The sequence below is a fragment of the Podarcis vaucheri genome, assembly GCF_965113315.1.
Source record: "Podarcis vaucheri genome assembly, chromosome: 10".
In the NCBI taxonomy this organism is placed as follows: domain Eukaryota; kingdom Metazoa; phylum Chordata; class Lepidosauria; order Squamata; family Lacertidae; genus Podarcis; species Podarcis vaucheri.
The window spans coordinates 6,780,449-6,802,434 of record NC_138748.1 but is presented as its reverse complement, the minus strand read 5'-3'; the positions used below and the strand labels follow the sequence as shown (position 1 = coordinate 6,802,434).

The following is a 21,986-nucleotide window of genomic DNA, read 5'->3' as shown; positions in this document are numbered from 1 at the left end:
GGCAGGCAGTTTTTATGTTACTTATTGTGGGATTCTGTGATTTAGGTGCCGTACAGCAAGAAGGAAGGGGGAAAAAACCTGATAATCATGGTAGTCACTGTTGAATAAAAACTGGAGTTTTTAGAAAGAGGGTCTAGTGGTACTGAAAGGAAACCATTACTTTTACAAGGTGGCAGCTTTATGACAAGACCTTAAAACATGACACAACATAATCTAAAGTCATGGAAACATATATATTAGACAACATCACACATAAAGTAATGACACTGACACAAAAGTGAACAGTGAAAACAGAAAGAGAGAGAGAAAATTAAGTTCCCCGTCCCTCCAAAAACCCAGCCTATTATCTTAATGTTTAAACCTTGAATCTGTTTTGGCTGATATGGCTGGAGATCAAGGGAATCCTAAACTGCATGTTATAAAATACTTCAATTCAAACTGTGACTTCAGAAAACCTGATAGAGTCTGCAGGATGGAGATCTAACACAGTGGAAAACCATCAAGGAGAACAGTCGGTAAAGTTGAGAGTTCTAGATTTCAGTATTTCAGGGGGTTGGACTAGATGACCCTTGTGATCACTTCCAACTCTACAATTCTTTGATTTTATGAATCATAGGAAGCCCTCACTGAAATTAGGAATGGAAGTAGGAAGCACAGGTGCCCAGGTCTTATGGGCAGAAGCAGATAAAGAAAGAAACCGGAGAAGTCTTCTAGCAACCTAGAGCCAAATCCACATGCCCAATCCTTTCGCTAGCACTAGGATTAGGCATGTTAATGTCTACAATCTGTTTAATATGTGGCAAACTTTACAAACCTTGGCACTTCAATATCTGTCTGTAGATATAAACAAAATGCCATTAATGAACTGCAACAGTGCTGCCAGTTTTTGAATATTTGTATCCTGCCAGATTTGGCTACTTATCTGCTGTGATGTGCCAGTTTAATCTTACTACTTCCAACCTATCAGTACTATCTTGCTGTACTTCCTCAACACTAATTGCACAGTCAGATAATTTCCCTTAATTAGGATTCCCTTTGTTGCTCTGATTTCAAACATATTTTGGAAAGTGAGCTCTCTTTCTCATTAGATATATATATATATATCCACTGTGCAAAACAGAAACCTATGATTATGAGTTATCATCTTACACTGCCGTTAAACCAAGAGCTAAAATTAAAAAGCAAGGATAACCTTTAAATCCTTTTTAGTTATTCATAATAAGAAAGCAAGAATTATTAGGTATTGATGTTGATAATATGTAGGTGCACATGTTTAATAATGAAAAAGGGTAAAATGTGCTCATTTCACAGTCTGAGCACAATAAACCACGGTGCAATTAATGCAGCTATAATCCTTTGCCTAAAGTCTTTAAATAATTGGAAGAGGCAAAAGTGGCTTATTATAAGGCATTACATAATCTGTTTCCTATGACATATGGAGCTCCTTTACAATATTTCTTTGAGCCAGCATAATCAAATAGAGAGAATGTTGGAGTTGTGTTTTTTAAAACAACCCCTCCCCCCAAAAACCCAGATTCCTATCTTAACTATTTGCAGAGTGAGATCTTTTATAAACACTCCACAAAACCTACTTCATTAGGCAAAACACTTGCATAACAACCACTGCTATAGGAACCGCTCCATTATTTGCATCAAACTCTTTCCTGTGTCTTCAAGATAGCTCTGAGCCCGTCTCTGTCAGGGAGAGGGGAAAAGGAAGAATTTAGATCAGGGAAACACCACGGAAGGAAATGAGTTAGCCCTTCTCCCACAGTACTGCTACAAATTAATCAAAATTGGAGTGGTTCTTGCATCATTTTAGGTAAAAGTGAAGATGCCTGGGAGATCTAGTTGTGGATCTCTTATGGCCATGAGATGTCTTCACTTGACTTTATTCAACCCTAGTGGAAAGTGACTGGCATTGCTCTGGAGTGAATTTTAACTAACAAACATCAGTGCTGTTTTGAAATCAGTGGTTAAAATTAATGCAGTTTTGAAAGGTTCAGTCCACCATCTTAATTCAAAATGGCATCCAACTGTATCCAAACATAGAAAAAACCTCCTCCTTGATCTCAGGAAGCAGCATGAGACATTTAGTTATGGTGTCATAAGAGGCACCTGAACGCATGAAGAACAAAGAGACAAACAACTTTCCAAAATACAGTATATAAGAGATGAGCTCTGAGTTGCATAACTTCAAGGGCGACATATTCCTTTTCACCAATGTAGGAGACGAGTAAGGGTTGTCTATTAAGCCCTTCTTGTGAGCACAGAAAGTTATTAAAAGCACTGACTTGATTACCTAGCCTTTGTTTACCTATTTAAGCAATTATTTTTTACAGCTTGTGTGAACATTCTTAACCATGAATTGGTGAAGGAGGATTAAAAGCTCTTTATTTGCTTATCACACTTTTGGCCTTTCATCCAAGGTGGTCAGTGCAGTGCGCTATTATTATTTCCCTCTACTTCCAGTAGTGCAGTTATAGGTTAAGAGTTTAATCATCAAAACCAAAGCAAAAACAGACAGACAGACAGACAGACAAACAAACTCTGAATTGGAAAGAACCATTCTGTTGTGACTGTCCTGCTTTTATGTTAGACCTAATTCACTCTTTACTAATGCACTTTATTAGGAGATCATGCTGAAACAGAATGACACTTATCTGTGGCAGGATCCTCCGGGACAACCTTCCACCATTAAGCCTGAATCCATACCCCTAACAGATTTATGTCTTAAAACTAACACAATGAATTCTTACACAGTAATGTTTGTTCCTATCTACTCTGCTTAATAAGCTATTTGTGTGCTACTTTCACTGCTGTTGCTCATCACTGCCAGATGCAGAAGCTTTATTAGACTTTTATGGTACCTGCCCCTTAGCATTGAATTTCAAGGAATCAATAACATTAATTATCTCATTGAGGCTTCTTTAGGACCTTTGCTGTCCTCTAATAACCACCATGGAGAAAGCTACAAATGTTTCAACTACCAACTTACCTCAGATGTTCATAAATACTGAAGGAGAACATTGCATTATAAATAAATGCGGTAACAGCGGCAGCTTCTCTCCCAGGGTGAATAATACTGCTTTGCTTGTGTCTCTGTGTGTTGGGACCTATGTCAATTTTCTCCTTTTCCAGTTGTGGTCAACCTCCCTGCAACTCCTATTTTATGCACACCAGGCACAGAGAGGCAGGCATGTAGAAGCAATGATAGTCAGAGATAGATTGGAGGTTAAACATAGCCACAACTTTAGTAATTAATGTACAGGCAACCCCCCAACCTATGAAGGGGTTATGTTCCTGGACCTTGTACTCATAAGTGAAAATCACTTAAGTAAGGAGCACCCACCCTCTAAAATGTCTCCAAACACCCTCTCTGCTGATCTTTCCCAATTGTACCAAAAAGACTGCACATAAAAAAATAAAAAACTAATAATAATAAAAATAAATAATTTTTTATTTATACCCTACCCTTCCCGGTTCAGAAAACCGGGCTCAGGGCAGCTAACAACAAATTTTAAACACTTAATTGATGCAACAAAAACCAGCATAAAATACAGTATAAAATGTGAATAACAGTAAATTCATAATTCAAAAATCAATTTAGGGGGGAAATCCATCCAATTAACATTAGATGATCACCAGGGTTAGCTGGCTAAATTAGTCCTATTTGGGCCAGCGAGGAGACCAGGGGAGAATTAGCTGTGGGATCCCAGAGTGGGTAATCTTCATAAAAAGGGGAGGCGGAGGGAAGGAAGGGGAATAAAAGATCAGGCTAAGTTCAAATTGAAAGCCAGGCGGAACTGAAGCTTGGGTTGGAGGCTATGTGGGAATGAGGTGGTGGCAGCAGCAGCACTACCCCATGTGTCAGCTGTCAGGCAAGGAGGCTGAGCAGGCTAAACAGAGCCCTGCTTCATCTCCTATCTCTTCTGGGTCTCCCCATGAGACACAAATTCTCTCCTGCCATTTCTGGGTTGGAGTCGGTTTATTTAATCATTTTCTGGTGCTGTACGTCTGCACAGTCACACGCGTGTGGGGGGATACTTGTACATTGGGGGTTGGTGTGCACTGAGATAAGGGCAGCCTGATTGCTGACCTGATATCTCCATCCCTGCCCACATGCTGGTGAGTTGCCAACCGGAGGTTCCCACCCAGTGCTACTGCAAATGCAATTGAAGTTGATATCACAAGGCAAGGCGGATGCATTTTGGTTGAGAGAGCGTAAGCTATGCGAGTCTTTTAAAGCAGCCCAGCGTTGTTAAACTCATATTGCTGAGATAGAGCAGCAAATGAGAACCACATAGTATAGCCCACCATTGTCAACTAGTCTGTTCATGTGTTGTTTTAGAGAAATGCATTTGGAGAGGCTGTTAAGTTAATTATGGCATCAACATGAGTGAGGGGGTAATTCATTGCTTTTCTACCAATGGGAGAAAATAGGAGAATAAATTGCAGCTGTTGGCACAAATACTTAAATGCAGATATTCTTGTCAACAGCTCAAATCCTTTTTGTTCAAAGAAAGAAATTAAAAGGGTGACTTTTTGACCTGCACTAGTAACATTATTATACTTGTTGTGAGGTTTAAATAAATAATGATCTTACAATACACTGGTGGTTTTGTAAACCACCAAGTTTACTACTGAGTTTACAAGCATAAAATCTGAACCTTAGTTGCTGTAAATCTTAGATCACACCCCCACACCCCCCACACACTTGGTTTTGCACTCTTTGTAGCACTGGTGGCCAAAAATCAATTTATGAAATACCTTCAGTAATAGAACTTGAGTTATTTGTAGTCTTATTGTGCATTTAACAGCTGTATGACAGGCAGAAATTTTACAGGTTTAGCTATTTCTCGAACAAAAACATTATTGTGGGGAAAGCTTCAACTGTTGACATTCTGTGTGTCTGTGTGTCCCGATTTATGTATGGTCCCTCTGCTCTACCCACAAAAGAGGATCCAAATTGGAATTTGGCACAACATATATGCAAATCTGAGCATAATTTGTGGGTGGCATTAGCATTGGCACACCTGTCAATTCAAACAGTTCTGAAGTCATTACAAGAAGGAACATTAGTAAATGTGGCTAGTTTTTAAATTTTAGATATAATGAACATCTTATTGATGTAACCATCTTGCACCTTAATGGCCAAGGGAGATGACAAGGGCGAATGGCAAACACTGGGGAAATAGCAAAACATGTGACTTACATGAGAACCTCACTTTTCTTGGCTGGTTATATAAGCAGAACATTTATAATCATACACAAAAAATAAAGGTTCAGTTCAGTCTGTGCTACCCATGTTCACAGCAAATTACATATTACCCCGGTGGCTCTAAGACTATTGATAGAATCACATATTTTGTTTCTGGGCCTTACTGACAGCCACCCACCCTTAGAATGCTTCTATCTACAGAGTACAAGGTGGTAAGGTGAGGGAGAGGGAGAGAGTTTTGCACCTTTTTGTCTAATGGGTAGGCATTTTTGTTCTCACTTCATGAGAATGAACAAGGTACATAAGATGCTTGTGATTGCTCTTTGTGTCTAATTTAATTACCTCTAGCAAATGTAAACAGTAACTGCACAGAGCAGGGGAGGTGGCAGTAACCCATTGGCTGAACCTGACCAAAGAAGTTGCAGGAAGTGGCCCTTCAGTCCTTTCACTACCTGACTCACTGTAGGTATCAAAACTGGGTTTGGGGAAAACTGCTTCAATATATAAGGCACAGTAAGCGTAATGTGTAATGAGCAGAGCCCCTCACTGTTAACTTATTCCCAAAGGGGCAGACAGGTGATTGGGTAAGATATACACAAGAGAAGACCTCAAATAATTGAGTGTAAGTGTGTGTAGCTTTAAGAAAACAGCAGCTCGAGGAATGTGCTGCCAGCAGTCGCAGTGGATACAGGACCCATTTGGAACTGCCAAATCATATGAACGTCATTCCCAGTTAAGCAATGCACCATATACGCCCAAGACAACTGAACAGTGACCACTGCAGGCCCAAACTGATGGTCATGCACAAACCCTCTACATTTTGAGTGGTTACGGCCCTCGTAGGCTTCACTACAATGCTTTTGCAATGCTGCACGGAATGCTTTCATGCATCAACGATTTTCTTTGCACATTATTATTTTATTTGTGTCCACTGCCATCATTCAAGGCTTTTACCTTAGCCATCCAAATTGTATCATAAAAATATTAGCACCTAGGAATGCCTGAAATGCATTGTTGTTGCTGCTGTTATATATGGTATACCCTTAAAATAAATTAGCAGAGGCCATACCATCTGGAGGAAAGCCCAGAAACTTCAACACCATTACTGATGAACCTATCAAAACAGCATTCACTCACAGCTGACTGAAAAGTATATGAAGCATTAAATACAGATTTCAACTTTGGCCTCAATACACATTTAAATAATATACAGGACAAGCTATATGAATGTACTGTATTATACCATTACAACTGTTCACACACAATGCACAAGAGAAACATGTTTAACATGACCTGTGGTTAAAATCAAGGGATGCAACTATTTAAGCAGTTGCTATTGTCTAAGTATAGTCTTGAACATGTGAGCCTATGTTACACATTGTCCTTGCCCGCTCTACAAAACTCTGCATTTCCCTTCATTTCAGGTAAAATTTATCACCAGCATTCTTATCAGCAGGATCTATAAAACTGAACCTTCATTTTAAAAGTCCAACAATGTGAGAATGTTTTGCCCAAAAATACTTTAAAAGATTTGGAAGAAAACCCTGTGATTCTCTAGAGCATTTGCTTCTGGTTCACAGCTTGTGATAAACTGAGGAGCAAGAAAAGGTTTAACACCATTTCCAACAACGTGCACTCTTACTTAGAAATCTTGCCATTGCCATTCACGTCACTATCACAGTAATTGAAATCTGTTATGATTGATGCTCTAGGCTTTGGCAGCCTTCCTTATCAATATAAACAACTTCTTGGTCACCCTTTCTAGTCTATCCTAGTAGCTTCTAGCACAGCTTCTTGTGGCTTGTTCTTTGTCCCATTCTACTTTTACCACAGTACTTTCCAGCTCAGTTCACAAGCCATCTATGATGGGAACTAGCTTCAAAATTAATGCACTTTCCTCTCCACAGTCTCTCTCATTGACAGACAAATCAGCTCCTGTTTTATTAGGCTTTTCACACAGCTGTACAAAAATGACACACCTCCCTGTGCCGTTTGACATCAGAATAATGTAAATTTATGTTTAATAATTTAATGTTAAGATGCATACCAGCTATCTGGGCATTCTCCCAACAAAAGATATAAAAATGGATTAGTAGAATGTTATTGATAGGTGTGTGTATCTCTGTGTGCGCGTACAAACACACAAACAAACAAAAAAACATATATAGCCCCAATGACTAAGAGTTGCCAAGACCCACTGGGATGAGCTGATTAGAATCCAGCAGATCTCTGGGCTTAGAGGTTAATAATGCAGCAGAGCTATGCAGGCCTAATTCTCTCATCCCTGGCTTAACCAGAGATAAGACGGCATACCTTCTCCACCCAAGCTCAACCAAGCTTAGGCTGGTGGATCTTAAGCTAATGACACTTAACTTCAGAATCCAGAGTCTTTGTGCAATGATGCACACTGCACGCCATGATCTGGCATAGGACATGGAGGAAGGGTGACTCCTGGCCTGGCACAACTTCAAAACTGGCCTCATGCTGGCCCGGGAAGTGGATTTTAGCCTGTCCCAAAATTGGCCAGTTATGGGCAGGCTAGCTGTGAGATTCTGCCCAGCGGTAGGCCTGACTGTGGTGAAAGGCTTCACTCTGGTCCGCTGCTGGGATATTTAAAGCCAGTCTGCTTCCACCACCTGGTCCGTTTCCTTCACTAAAATTCCCAGGGTTGGGTAGCAATTTGTCCACTGGACTAATGAACTCTGGCCTGAGATTTTGCCCACCCCATAGCAATCATCACAGCTTTGGTGGTCAAGGCATTGGTTAAGCCTTAGTCTTTGGAGGAGGGGAGGTTGTAGCCTCTGCCTGCCCCTCCAGCTACCGGGGGTATCCCGTTAAAGGGATCCGGAAGGAGTTTGTGATATCCAGAAGCCCAGGTAGAGAAGAGGGCCATAGGTGGCAACCCAGCAAGGGGTTCCTACCTGATGTGTGTCAATTGGGTCACTTGCCTTGGGCTGACCCCACACAGATATATCCAATGCCTTGCCAAACCCTTACACCTGTCCTCTATAAAGTTCAGTCATAACTTGGGTCAGTACAAGAATCATGTATCCTCTTTCCTGGGAGATGGTTGTGGGGGAGTGGCGGGCACTTGGCTCACACAATGTAAACTCTGAAAAGGGAGCATATGTGGTAGGGGTGGGACCAGAAGGTGGAGCCTTGGGTTGCATCCTGAGCCTGTTCAGCTCAGTTATATAACCTGGCAGCCCTGGCATAAATTAATCCAGCAAAATTGGCTCAACTATTTTAAAGGCCTGTTTTCCTTTCTGCTGGGTGGATCTGGTGTAATTTTAAACCAGCTTAATTTGCACCAGCTTGCTATACACCAGCATGTGTATAGGACTGCTCCCTTAAGCTACAATTTTATGCAATGCTAGAACTTACTTCTAAATATACACATATCGAATTGCACTATTGGTGAACAAAGAAAGGCTAGGTATGACCAGTGCTATTTTTTCTAGAAAAAGAGGTGCTGGAACTCTCCAGGAACACCTCCCATGTTCTCTTATAATGGCAATGGTGCCCACCTAAGGGGCCCCAGAACTGAGTTCCAGTGAGTTCCGGCTGGAAAAAAGCCCTAGGTATGACACATCTGAAACATGTAATATATTTTATCCCCATCTGGAGACTACATAATAGTTTTGGACTAACACTCTGTGTGTGTTCTCTTCCTATTTGTAGGAGTGTTTGCCTGAACATGCAAAGGGTTAAACTGTGGGTGTGGTAGGGACATGGACACAAGCCCCACCCCCACCCACTCAGTACCTGATCCTCCCTCATTTAAAAGATCTGAAGGGAGCTAGGATTCACCTTGTCTAGAATGCAAGTAGAACACATCGTCCCTGGTTGTGCAGGCATTTATTTACATTCATATGAACATGTGTAAAAGCTCAATACGGGTAGCCTGGGGACTGAGCAGGTGGGGCTGGTGTGCCTATGTCTCCTACATGCGAGATCACCTGTGCAGACAAAATATCTGAACAGGGCTTTTGTGTACAAAAGTTAAAGAGAATTAGGGTAACTCTTTAATACTGACTTCTGCCCACTGCCAAGTAAACTATGGACATGGCCTCTGCTGAAAGTTACACATCCATAGCTTGTGACACACATGTCAGGAAACCAATAGCTAATCAGAAATACAGTGGCTAGGCTGGCCCACAGTATGTAGCCCAGGAGCAGACTAGAGACAAGAAGATCCATCTCAGGTTTATTCCCAGCACACAAAACCATACAATCATAGAGCTGGAAGGGATCCAAGGGTAATCTAGTCCAACCCCCTGCAATCTCAGCTAAAGCATCCATGACAGATGGCCATTCAACCTCTGTTTAAGAACGTCAAAGGAAGGAGACCCACCATATCTCGTGGGAGTCTGTTCCACTGCTGAACAGCTCTTACTGTCAGAATGTTTTTTTCCAAATGTCTTCTCTGAGACAGCCAACGTACAAACCTCCAACAAACAACAGCACTACTCATTCAGACAACCCTTTCTGATCATACACAAGACCCAGGTAGCACACTTCCAGGTCTGATATTTCACTTCCTGTTTTAAAACAAACAAACAACCCTTGAAATATAAAAGGGTCTTGTTTAATGCTTTGTGGTGAACCTTTCTTTTAGGACATAAAAATATTAAATTCAATAAAGAAAATGATATTGCTGCTTTCAAAATGGATGCATCCCATTATTGCATCCCATCCTATTAATGCATCCCATCATATATTGGCCTCTAATGTAAAACCACAACCCTGGTAGAGAACACATGTCCATTGCTGGTTCAAAAGAGCCAGCCTTCTTTTTTAATTTTTAAGCACTATACAATTACAAGATGCATCTAATTTGGTTGTCTCTTAATCTCTTACCCCAGTTTCTTCACACCTCTGGCATTTTTTTCAGAGTTACATTAACATTTTTCTTTGAAAATCACTTGAGATTATGTAAAAACCAGTTCCTGGTGCAACTGCACAAAATGTCATTCCACATACTTATTTTCAACATTTCCCAAATTGCATTCTTCTTGCCAACATTTAAAAACTTGTAGCCCTTACTCTGGCTCTCAAACACTATCACTAATGATATTTTATGCATTCAAAAATTACAGCTATTAAGATCCTCCGTGTCAGGGAACTGACATCAGAGGAAAGGGAGTTGGTAGGGCTCCCAGAGACTGGGAGAGAGTCAGCAGCCAAAGCAGGGACAAGGAGGGGGAGCGAGGGGTCTCTGGAGGAGGATCTCAGTAATGCTGAGAGAGACGCAGCAGCCCAGGCAGGAAACAGCAGGGGAGAGAAAGGGGTGAGAGACACATCCAGCGAAAATAGCGGGGAGGTGTCAGAAGCAACTGCAGGGAGACCCATGCTTCGCCGGAAGCTGCCACGTCGTGAGTCCAGGAGACGCGTTTCCGTTAAGGAACTTCTTTGCTGGAAGCGCTTCCGCAGGCAGCCACTGTCAGACGCTACTAGTGACTAGAGCAGACATGTCTGAGGAGCTCTGTCACACACAGAGGTTTGTGGGGCCGCACAAACTCTGAAGGGGCACAATTTTAAGCACAAGCAGCTAATCATCCCCTGACACTCCGTCAGCAATCCATACGAGGATCATATTTAGTTGTTTATATAGAATAAAGTTACTTGCTCCAGGCAATACTTTCTTTACTGCAGCTACAAAATGAAACAGAATTTTCAACACCAGCAAATTACTCATTCATGATACTCTCCATGCAAAAATTCAGTAATAATCAGCCTGGATGGATGCTAAATTTTTCCAGATTATTCCATCTGCAACCTAGTATTGCTGTTACCCACTACATCCATAAGAATCAGCAGTTTCGTATGACAAAACAAAACATGGACTCACATGGCACTGTTCGGAGGTAGAGATTGTCTCTGATGATCTGCTGGAGCTCGTGGTCCACTGAACCCTTCTGGAACCGTAAATTGAGGTAGCGACGGAGATCCTTATCAACAATGCCTCCTGGTAGAGTGAGCAAAACACATATTGATTAGTAATAAAATATGAAGTGTGAGATTACCGCCTTTTCAATTAAATATTTGGCTTTACCTATAACTGAATCACTATTTTTTTCTTTATCGACATCCTAAATTACACATAACCATGATCCCAAAGAAGACGACTGGGACCTGTATTCAAATGTGTGTGCACATGTAGCTTTGTTGGACAACTGGAGATGGTGTGGGTCAGCTGCCTGAAAGGGAAGTATGAGCCAGGGAGACTAAATACAGCTACCCATCACCATTTGCCAAACAGCTGGTTGGTGTTATTATAATTTTCTAGCTGGGCTATGTATTAGCAGCTTACCGTAATTATGTAGTAATCATTAGCACATGAACATCCTCATCTAAATACAGATACTGAATTGGAACTGCACACACAAACAGGATTGGAATGCAGGTTTCCTTTGCTGATATTGCCCAACTGGATCAAGGTGTTCAGGTTTGAAGTCTGGATTATTATTCACAAATAGGATGATACCTGGGGTGTCATGACCTGGGACCCAGGTGAATGACATGACCTAGAACCAAATGTAGAGACCCACTGGGTCAGCACAGCAAGCAGGCATTTCTGCTCATACATCGCTTTCACACAGTGATTACAGCACTAATATTTCTGCTCTAAGTCTGTTTCTAAGAAGCATTTCTGCTTAACAATATCCTGCAGTCCACCATCAGTACCTAGCAGGACAGCAAAAAGAGCCTGTGAGTAAGCAGGGAAGCTGCCAAGTTCCTTCAGCTGGAAGGTGAACTCCACAGTTGCAAATTCAAGGCTAGTTATGCCTAGCATGGCCTGAACTTGAGATAAGGGTCAGTGAACAACTGTCCTAAAGCCAAGTAGTAGAACCTGACTCAAGCATGCTTTGTCCACGCGCTTTTTGGACATCAGCAACTATATATTTTAAAATATATTTTCTCTATGTCTGGAGCAAGCCATAGGCGAAGAAATGTTCTTTCATTTACAGTAGGTCACCAGCATGTAAGCCTTTCGTTCCCAAATCTGCAAAGGCATGTTTTGATTTGATTGATTACATTTCTGTGCTGTTGTTCATTCAAATGAATTCAAACCCAGCTAACAAGCAATAAATAATAGTAACATGATATAACATGATGTCACAAATACAGCATAAATCATATAGAACAATTAACTATCAGTGAAACAATTACACTCTATACAGCCAGTTCCATTTTCATTATATATATTGCCTGCTCACTTCAGATAAGGTCCCCAGATATTTCCACATGTGTCTTTAACACACCCTTGCCCTGCACTGTGAGTTGTCTGAACATTTCATAATTGTTGGTCTAAACCTTTTTGCAGTGTTCACATGATCTTCTCCTCATCCAAGTTGGAAGCCTGCCATTTCCCCCTGCTAAATTCAGAGTTTCCCGATCCCCAGATAATAAAATAATGGAAGAAAATCCAATATAATCCAAACCTGGTTAACCAGCTCTACCTCTCCTTTAAATCAGAACCAGTGAAGGCGGTGAAGGTCCTGTGTGAGTGCCTGGAGGCAGTTGGAGGATGGATGGCGGCTAACAGATTGGGGTTGAATCCTGACAAGACAGAAGTACTGTTTTGGGGGACAGGGAGCAGGTTGGTGTGGGGGATTCCCTGGTCTTGAATGGGGTAACTGTGCCCCTGAAGGACCAGGTGCGCAGCCTGGGAGTCATTTTGGACTCACAGCTGTCCATGGAGGCACAGGTCAAATTTGTATCCAGGGCAGCTGTTTACCAGCTCCACCTGGTACGCAGGCTAAGACCCTACCTGCCCGCGAACTGTCTCGCCAGAGTGGTGCATGCTCTAGTTATCTCACGCTTGGACTACTGCAACGCGCTCTACGTGGGGCTACCTTTGAAGGTGACCCGGAAACTGCAATTAATCCAGAATGCGGCAGCTAGACTGGGGACTGGGAGTGGCCGCCGGGACAACATAACACCGGTTCTGAGAGATCTGCATTGGCTCCCAGTACGTTTCCGAGCACGATTCAAAGTGTTGGTGCTGACCTTTAAAGCCCTAAACGGCCTCGGTCCTGTATACCTGAAGGAGCGTCTCCACCCCCATCGTTCAGCCCGGACACTGAGATCCAGCGCCGAGGGCCTTCTGGCAGTTCCCTCATTGCGAGAAGTGAGGCTACAGGGAACCAGACAGAGGGCCTTCTCGGTAGTGGCGCCAGCACTGTGGAACGCCCTCCCATCAGATGTCAAAGAGATAAATAATTACCTGACATTCAGAAGACATCTTAAGGCAGCCCTGTTCAGGGAAGTTTTTAATATGTAATGCTGTACTGTTTTTAACATTGATTGGGAGCCGCCCAGAGTGGCTGGGGAAACTCAGCCAGATGGGCGGGGTATAAATAATAAATTATTATTATTATTATTATTATTATTATTACCTAAAAACTGCACTACTTGAAAATTTTAAATATGGGGTCAATTATAAAAGTATTTTATAATATTTTATAATATTTCTTGTATATTCTAGTTTAGTCCATTTCTTCAAAGCTTGTAATGAGACACACTTTATTGAGACACACACACAAAGGGATATTAAACAGTCTGTAACTCATTAAAAGATCCAAGACCAGAGAGAATCATTCGTATTTCTGAGAAAATGGCAAGAGATAAACAGAACAAGGCTTATAATTTTCTTTAGCCCAGGGTATTATAAAAGTAGGGTTTTTTGTAACTCACAGATGTTCCAGATGGGGGATTATTGCTGAGTTTTATTTCGCAGTTCAAGGCTGGTAATAAAACAAACATTGCTCTTTCTATTGCTATTCTCACAGCAGATATATTACTTAGCCTTAAAACATTTTTATTATATGCCCTTATAAAATATATTTGGGATGGCTTGTGAACTTCTGCTTACTCATATTTTATCATAGCTGCTCTGTGAACAGAACTTGGTATGTTATGCCTTTTCTTTCTCCCCTTTTACTTTGAGAATATAATTGATTGCATCTCAACCATGAACAACTTGCCCTGGAGCTCTGATATATTGAGATTTGAAGTGAAACAATTTCATTTCCCCTGGGATTCTAAAAATACTTTGCTTATGACTCAGCAACTTGTACCGTGTGCCTTAGAAAACATGGTTTTCTTAAACATTAGTTATGCATAACGATAATGACCATATGAAAAATGCAACTTCTTGTGCAGGGCTGCAAGTGTCAACAGCAAGGTGAAACATTTATTCCATATTATCTGTGAACCAAAACAAAATCTGTCACAAAATAAGACTATATAGGCCTATAAATGTACAGTTCTCAAGCAAAAAAAACAGAGGAAGTTTATGATGCCCCTAGTAGGCTAGTAAGCAGCAGTTGACTGAGGAATGAACATTACAAGTTACTCAGACTTTATCACTCAAAAAACAAAAAACAATTACCAAGGCATGTAGAAGACAGATATAAATGTACAGCATGTTATGGTTTAAGAGAAAACTACATGAAAATATTGTATGGATGGTACCTAACACCTAGTAGATTGGCAAAAATATACAAATCCAAATTGAATAAGGAAATGTAAAGAGAAAGAAGGTACCTTTTCCCATATGTGGTGGTCTTGCAATAAGGTTGAAGCTTACTGGGAAATGATATATAATGAATTGAAAAAGATAAAATTTGTTTAAAAGAACCCAGAAGCTTTTCTTCTGGGGATTGTGGGATCAGAGCTACCTAAACAATATTGAAACTTATTTATGTATGCAACTACAGCCGCAATAATATTTGCCCAAAAATGGAAAGAAGACCAGAGAAGAAAGGCTACAGAAACTAATGGAATATGCAGAAATGGTGAAACTTACTGGAAGAATATGAACTGTTAGAACCCAATACTAAGAACCTGTCAAGAATGTATAATTTGCTGCTGAAATGGAATACACAAGATGAAACAGTTAAATCAGCTATGATTAAGTGGGCACAGGACATTGGTCATAACATTATGTTTGCTGACTGGGAATGGTTGTGGAACACCGGTATGAAATTTACGGCATGTAATGCCTTAAAGGAAAATATTATGAAAATGATCTACAGGTGGTACATGACTTCAGTCAAGCTAGCAAAAATTTACCATTTGCCTGACAATAAGTGCTGGAAGTGTAAAGAAACTGAAGGTACTTTCTATCACCTTTGGTGGACGTGCCCAAAGATTAAGGCTTTCTGGGAAATGATATATAATGAAATGAAAAAGGTACTTAAATGTACTTTCCCTAAGAAACCAGAGGCCTTCCTCTTGGGCATTGTCGGCCAATTGGTGTCAAAGAAAGATAGGAATTTCTTTATGTATGCTACGACAGCAGCAAGAATACTTATCGCAAAGTATTGGAAGACACAAGATCTACCCACTCTGGAAGAATGGCAGATGAAAGTGATGGACTATATGACATTGGCGGAGATGACCGGCAGAATCCGCGATCAGGGGAAAGAGACGGCAGAAGAAGAATGGAAGAAATTTAAAATTTATCTTAAGGACTATTACAAACTTGATGAAGGTTAAGATGTCAAGGTTTTTAGAATGAAAGGGTTACAGCGAGATAATACCAGATTGAAGGAAATGCTAGTAAGACATACCTTTGACAGAATTATTAGAAGTTGCTGAAAAACTTTGGGCATTGGGATACAGAAAGGGGAGGTATGGGGAAGTCTAAGGAACGAAGTTCATGAAAATTTGTTTATGAAACTATACATGTTTGTATGTCTTTTTATATGTTAGTATTGTCTTAAAATTTTTTGTAAAACTAATAAAAATATCCTTTTTTAAAAAAGAAACTTACTGGAAGAATAAGAAATCAAGACAACAGACTTTTTATTAAGGAATGGAAATGGTTTATTGAATATTTACAACAAATTGTAAACAGATCAAGACATTAGCAGGACTACTGTAAAAACTTGCAACAGATGATTAAAAGAATAAAGGTAAAAGGTAAAGGGACCCCTTGCGGCGCTCATCTCGCTTTATTGGCCGAGGGAGCCAATACAGCTTCCGGGTCATGTGGCCAGCCTGACTAAGCCGCTTCTGGCGAACCAGAGCAGCGCACGGAAACGCCGTTTACCTTCCCACCAGAGTGGTACCTATTTATCTACTTGCACTTTGACGTGATTTCGAACTGCTAGGTTGGCAGGAGCAGGGACCGAGTAACGGGAGCTCACCCCGTCGCGGGGATTCAAACCACCGACCTTCTGATCAGCAAGTCCTAGGCTCTGTGGTTTAACCCACAGCGCCACCCGCGTCCCGATTAAAAGAATAGGTTGAGACAATTGGCATATGCAGGGAAAGATGGAAATAACTTTAAGGAACTGTGAAAAGAGGAGGGAAGTTGAAGTTTAAAATGCTAGAATTATTATTGAATGATTATATTGAAATGTGCTTTTTGTTATATATAAAATTATAAATAAAAATTTTAAAACAAAAAATTATCTGCCTAAGTAAATTGGACCTCATTATACATGTGCACCATTTTAAACAGGTAACAAGGTTAATTGACTTGTATTCTGCAGTTGTCTTTTGAACACTCATCATGTGTCTAATCATCAGTAGCTGCTCTCAGACTTTGGAACTCCCTCCATAGAGAAGTTAGACTGGCTCCCTCTTTGTTTCCTTCCACTGGAAGCCAAATACTTTCTTATTCCAACAGCTTGGGGAACTGGCTGCTTTTAATGAAAGAGCTGGTTTCGTGCCGATTTTATTGTGATTATGTGTTTGTTTGTTTGTTTGTTTGTTTTCGTGTGTGTACACCAGGCTTGTGATGAGGTTTTTCTTGAAAATCATGGTTCTGCTGTACAGGTTATAAAGGCCATCTAATATAAAAAGAGTCTGGAGGTTCCAGTCCTTGTCAAAATCTCTAAGTCTGTTTGTCTCCAATATAGCTCTATTCCAGAGTGAGCAGTTACCAACAGAGCCGTCTTTCCCATAGGGCTTTGTGGTGCGTTGCACCAGGGCGCCGGCCTCTTAGGAGCGCCCCAGCAAGTGGGGGAGCTGCGCAGCTTTGCCGGTGGCCTCCCCTTTCCCTGCATGCCCACCAGCTGCACCCTGCCAACCATAAGGCTGGTGGGCATGAGGAGGCTTGGGAGGGGCGCAACTTCACTCCCAAGCTTCCCGCAGCGGCATGGGGGAGAGTTGCGCCGCCTGATGGCTGGTAGTGCACAGATATGGCCACCCCAACATAATCTGTGGTGAATTGAGGGTGCTGGGTGGATATTTGCACCCTGGCACCACATCTACTAAAGACGGCCCTGGTTACCAAGAATCCAGGGTAAGATTTTGGGCTGTTTTCCATTGAGTTGCAATTACTATTCATGCTGCCAAGATCATATACAAGACCAACTTTTTTGACAATCTATTTTTAATGGTATTATCAAAAATATTCAGCAACATTAATTTTGGGCAATAAACTATAGTTACTTTAGTACTATTTCTCAGCGGGGAGGATTTCTGTGCAGTAAATGGCAAGGGGAGGGGGGTTGGGCCAACTGTGAGGGAATAGGGAGAAGGTTGGGAGTTCATTGAGGGGATGATGGGTTTGGGCAAGGTGTAAAAGGTTGGCCAGGTATAAAGGGAGAGTGGTGGGCAGCGGGGGGCTGGTTGGTGGGTGGCAGGCAGGTCGAGTTGGCATGCAATGCGAGTGTAGGCAGCAGCTCCTAGTTAGCATGTAAGAAATGGGTAAACTTGCCCACATTTACTATGTGTGACCAAACCTGTTCATGTCAACTCAGTAGTAAGTCATGTTCAATTCAATGAGGTTTCCCCAGCCACTCTGGGCGGCTTCCATAGAACCAAAAAACACTAAAATATCATACATTAAAAACTTCCCTGAACAGGGCTGCCTTAAGATGTCTTCTGAATGTCAGGTAGTTGTTTATCGTTTTGACATCTGATGGGAGGGCGTTCCACAGGGCAGGCACCACTACCGAGAAGGCGCTCTGCCTGGTTCCCTGTAGCTTTGCTTCTCGCAATGAGGGAACCGCCATGTAAGTAGGGTATAGGATTGCATCCTTTATTCATATAGAAGGGAGCATTTGTAAAATATATTGTGAAGTATGATGTTGTAGTAATCACAGTCACCCTCACTCTTAATGATGTTTAAGCAATGCCCTCGTAACAGAATAACGTTACTTTAAAGTGAATCCACAAGTAGAGCCAGAATATATAGATCTGGAATATTTTTGTTTTAAAAAAGAGGTAGTTGCTATATATGGTTTCAACGCCCCTATAAAAATCACAATAAAACAGCCTAACAATCAGACAGATGGCCTTTTTACCATTTCAGAAAGCCCACCGAAACCATTTTTGGCACCATGAATCTTATTAGCCTAGAATGAACATGGTGCAGTCAAAATACAATTAAATAAGCACTAATATTTTACAATGTTGAGTCATGCATCAATGTAAAAATGAAAAATATAGTAAATTTTTAAATAGCTTTCTGCTGCAATATTTTCTGTTGTAATATTCCCATTACTACTTATGCAGTCACATGATACACTTAATGGAATAAAATATTAGGCAGTGTTTTATCCAGTAGAATAGGATATCTTTACAGTGGAGCACAGAAATGTACACATTCATAACAAAAAGAGATAGCCAGAATTAGCATTTCAGATACTAGCTGACCCAAAAAAGCAATATTATATAACGTTGTAAGGGTAGATTTTAACCCTGGTCGTCATAAAAACACAGCAAGGCAAAGGCAAATTGTATTAACTTAATCTTGTGGAGTTCAGCAGTTTTGAACCAGCTGTTCTGTGTTTTTAAAAGTCTTACGTTCTGGTTGTGTTAGACTCCTAGTGTTCCTCTAATTAGCCCTGTTGGCAAATGCAAATGACTAAAACCAAAGCGCTCAAAATTAGCCTGTTCTTAGAAATAAATGCTCTTGGTCCCATGGCCTTACAAGGGCAGAGGGAAGATGCCCCGGAAGAGTCACACTAATGGAGTGAAGCCAACTGCTGTTCTCTGCTTCTAGGGAAAACACTGCTACAGCATTTGCGGATGAGAAATAGAGGAACAAACAAGATTGCTGCTTAAAATGTATTTATTTTTCACATTTATATCCCACCTTTCTTTTGCAAGTGTTGACAATGGCATTTACAAGGGCATTCCATTTTATCATCAGCATAACAACCATGAAAGGCAAGGTTAGGCTGAGAGTGTGCCTAATTCCATGAGCTTTATGGAGAGCCAGTGGAAATAGGGATCAAGGCAGAATGAACTTACCTGGAAGGGTGGAGCTGCAGCAATAGTCTCCCACTAGTGGAGTTGGTGACGCTGACTGGGAGGGAGAGGGCTGAGGTCAGGGCTGTGTGGACTTGCCAGCAGGAACAATGGATTGGCTTTGCCAATGTGTCCCTCTCAGCAAATAACTGACTCCACTGCCAAGAGATTATGGTAGCAACCAGGGCCAGCCTACCCAGCTGGCAAGGTGAGGCAACTGCCTAGGGCAGCAGATCTGGCCTCCAAGGAATGTATCGCCTGCTGCTGCTATGGAAGCAACAGTTGTGGTGTGTTCCTTGGAAGCCAGATCTGCTGTGTCTACAGCAGCCTCTTGCCATACAGAATAGGAGGTGTTGCTGGTCTCCCCCCCTTCCTGGTGTAGATCTTTATTCCACCCTTGTTCCCAATATAGATCTTTATCCTCACCCCTTGTTCCTGAATCCCTTCTTCCATGGTGTGTGTGTGTGCACGGACACGCCATTTTGTGGTTTGCCGCAGGTGTTTTGGGCTGGTCCTGAATCAAGACATCATGTGAGCTGATCCTGAATCAAGGTCTTCCCAATCCAATTCTAACACACTAATCACTACTCTATGGTGGCTCTCCATTCTCTGCCCATAGAAACCCAGCAACAGGAGAAAACAGAAATGATCTGGGATTCAGTTTACCCCTTAGGACATATGGCACCACACTCTACTTGTCTAAAAATTAATTCACAGTAGAGATCATAAATATTCTTAAGCATTTCATTATGCATTTATGACATTTTCAACAGTTGTTGCTACTTAATTTAAATAGCACACTAGTGAGAATCATCAAGGGACAATAAAAATATTGGGAGGCTGTTGAATTAATAGTAACACGTTTTCTTTTCTATCTCTGTGCATTAAAAAGCATGTCCTGTAACATATGGTACAGTGATAATATTGTCAATAAATGTTTAAAGTCACTGTTGCACCTGGGTTTTCCATCAAAGATTTGAGCAAAGCCTTCCGAAAACTTTCAGAGCAGAAATTTGAGTGATATTTCCAAGTGACAAAGTAAAAATGACCCGGTTTGCTCTTTTGGATCATATTGCATTTGCAGATATCAACCCATGAAGCTTTTCACTATCAATAACTATTGCTTTTGCAATAATTTGCTGTAGAACCTGTTGGTAACCCCAAACAAGAATGAAAGAGCCATCAATACTGACCCCAAAGACTCTGAAAAACATGTTTACAAAGCAAACAACATTTCAAGCTAGCATTATGATGGCACCATGATTTGACCTTCAAAATTTATGGCTGTTTTTATCTGAGCTTTGCACAACCTAGATGTATAAAGCTAGGTAATCCAATTGTATATGTGGCAGAAACAAATGTCAGCTACAAAATAAACAACCAGGGTTATTATCTTAAAAGATGTAGTTGGGACAATTATAGCTGTTCAGTAAGGGAAAAAATTATATATACAGAAAGCTGTTAGAAATTTTGTTTATGCATGGATTAAAAACACCTATGTTGAAATTGCTGGAGTGAAAGCCAGGTGGTTTAAACATTCAATTAACAAGATATAATTGTACACTGGATGTAGGTGCACAAAGAAAAAGCAAAGGCTGGCACCTGAGCCATAGAAATGGCCAGTGCAGTTTTAACAGACCTATTTAGATTGTCTCCTTTATGGTACACAATGAAGAAGCATTGTTCCATAGAAGTATGTAATTACTGCAGCAGTAGCAGCTGCTCAGCAAACCTCCAGACATTGTGTTGCCTCTGGATTAGAGCCAAACCAGCTTCGATTGGGCCTGAAATAACAGCCAAAAACTAGTCTTTCAGAGTATGTGAAGCACCAAATAACTTAAACCACAGGTGGCCCTTCCCTAATCCCTGGATATTTCACTGTACCAACAACATACCCTAGTTTGACTCACTCACTTTTTATCCTACTGTTCTAAGAAATAAAAGTTGTAAAAATGAAGCTTGTTGAAAGAAGGAATAAATTTATAGAACATTGTTTTGATCAACTGCCAAAGTTTAATTGAAACTATATTTGTCTTTTTTCATGTGTGCTCCTGATTAAAAGATATAATGTAAAAGGGAAAGTTGTATTAATATCACACATAAAGTACATTGAGAATGGCTTTGCTGCTACTTCTTATTCTTAAAAAAAGCAACAGCAGCATTGCTCTTTGGTTTCTGTCACGTATTTTCACGCTATCTTGAAGGAAGAACATGTTCCTAGTAAAGGAAATATACCCCACATTGCCACTGTATTAATGAAATGGATGCATAAAAAGAACAAACAAGTAGGTACTAAATATTCCATTTTTTTGTTCACACATGTATTTTATATCTGATTTTCTTCTACCAGTCGTTATCTTCAGAATAAAAACTTTTAATCAATATACAGATGTGTTCCCACCTTCTTTGCATGGGACCTAAGTACCTCTGAAGTATATTGTTTACTAGAGGAAAGGAACCTGGAGAGGGGTGTAGCCACGATTGGAGCAAGATGGGATGGAGAAGGAGAGGTTGGGGAATGGAAAGTATTAACGGGGACGTTGAGGGG

The 21,986-nt window shown here is 40.9% G+C and overlaps 1 protein-coding gene across 17 annotated transcripts in view; it reads right to left on the bottom strand.

Annotated features, from left to right (window-relative positions):
- Positions 1-21,986, bottom strand: part of MAGI2 (membrane associated guanylate kinase, WW and PDZ domain containing 2) — a 621,598-nt gene that overhangs the window by 482,085 nt on the left and 117,527 nt on the right. For all 17 annotated transcript variants that reach the window (XM_082239441.1, XM_082239452.1, XM_082239456.1 and 14 more), the window contains one exon: positions 11,073-11,189. In XM_082239441.1, the coding sequence (XP_082095567.1) occupies positions 11,073-11,189 (117 nt within the window). The remainder of the gene's footprint in view (positions 1-11,072; positions 11,190-21,986) is intronic.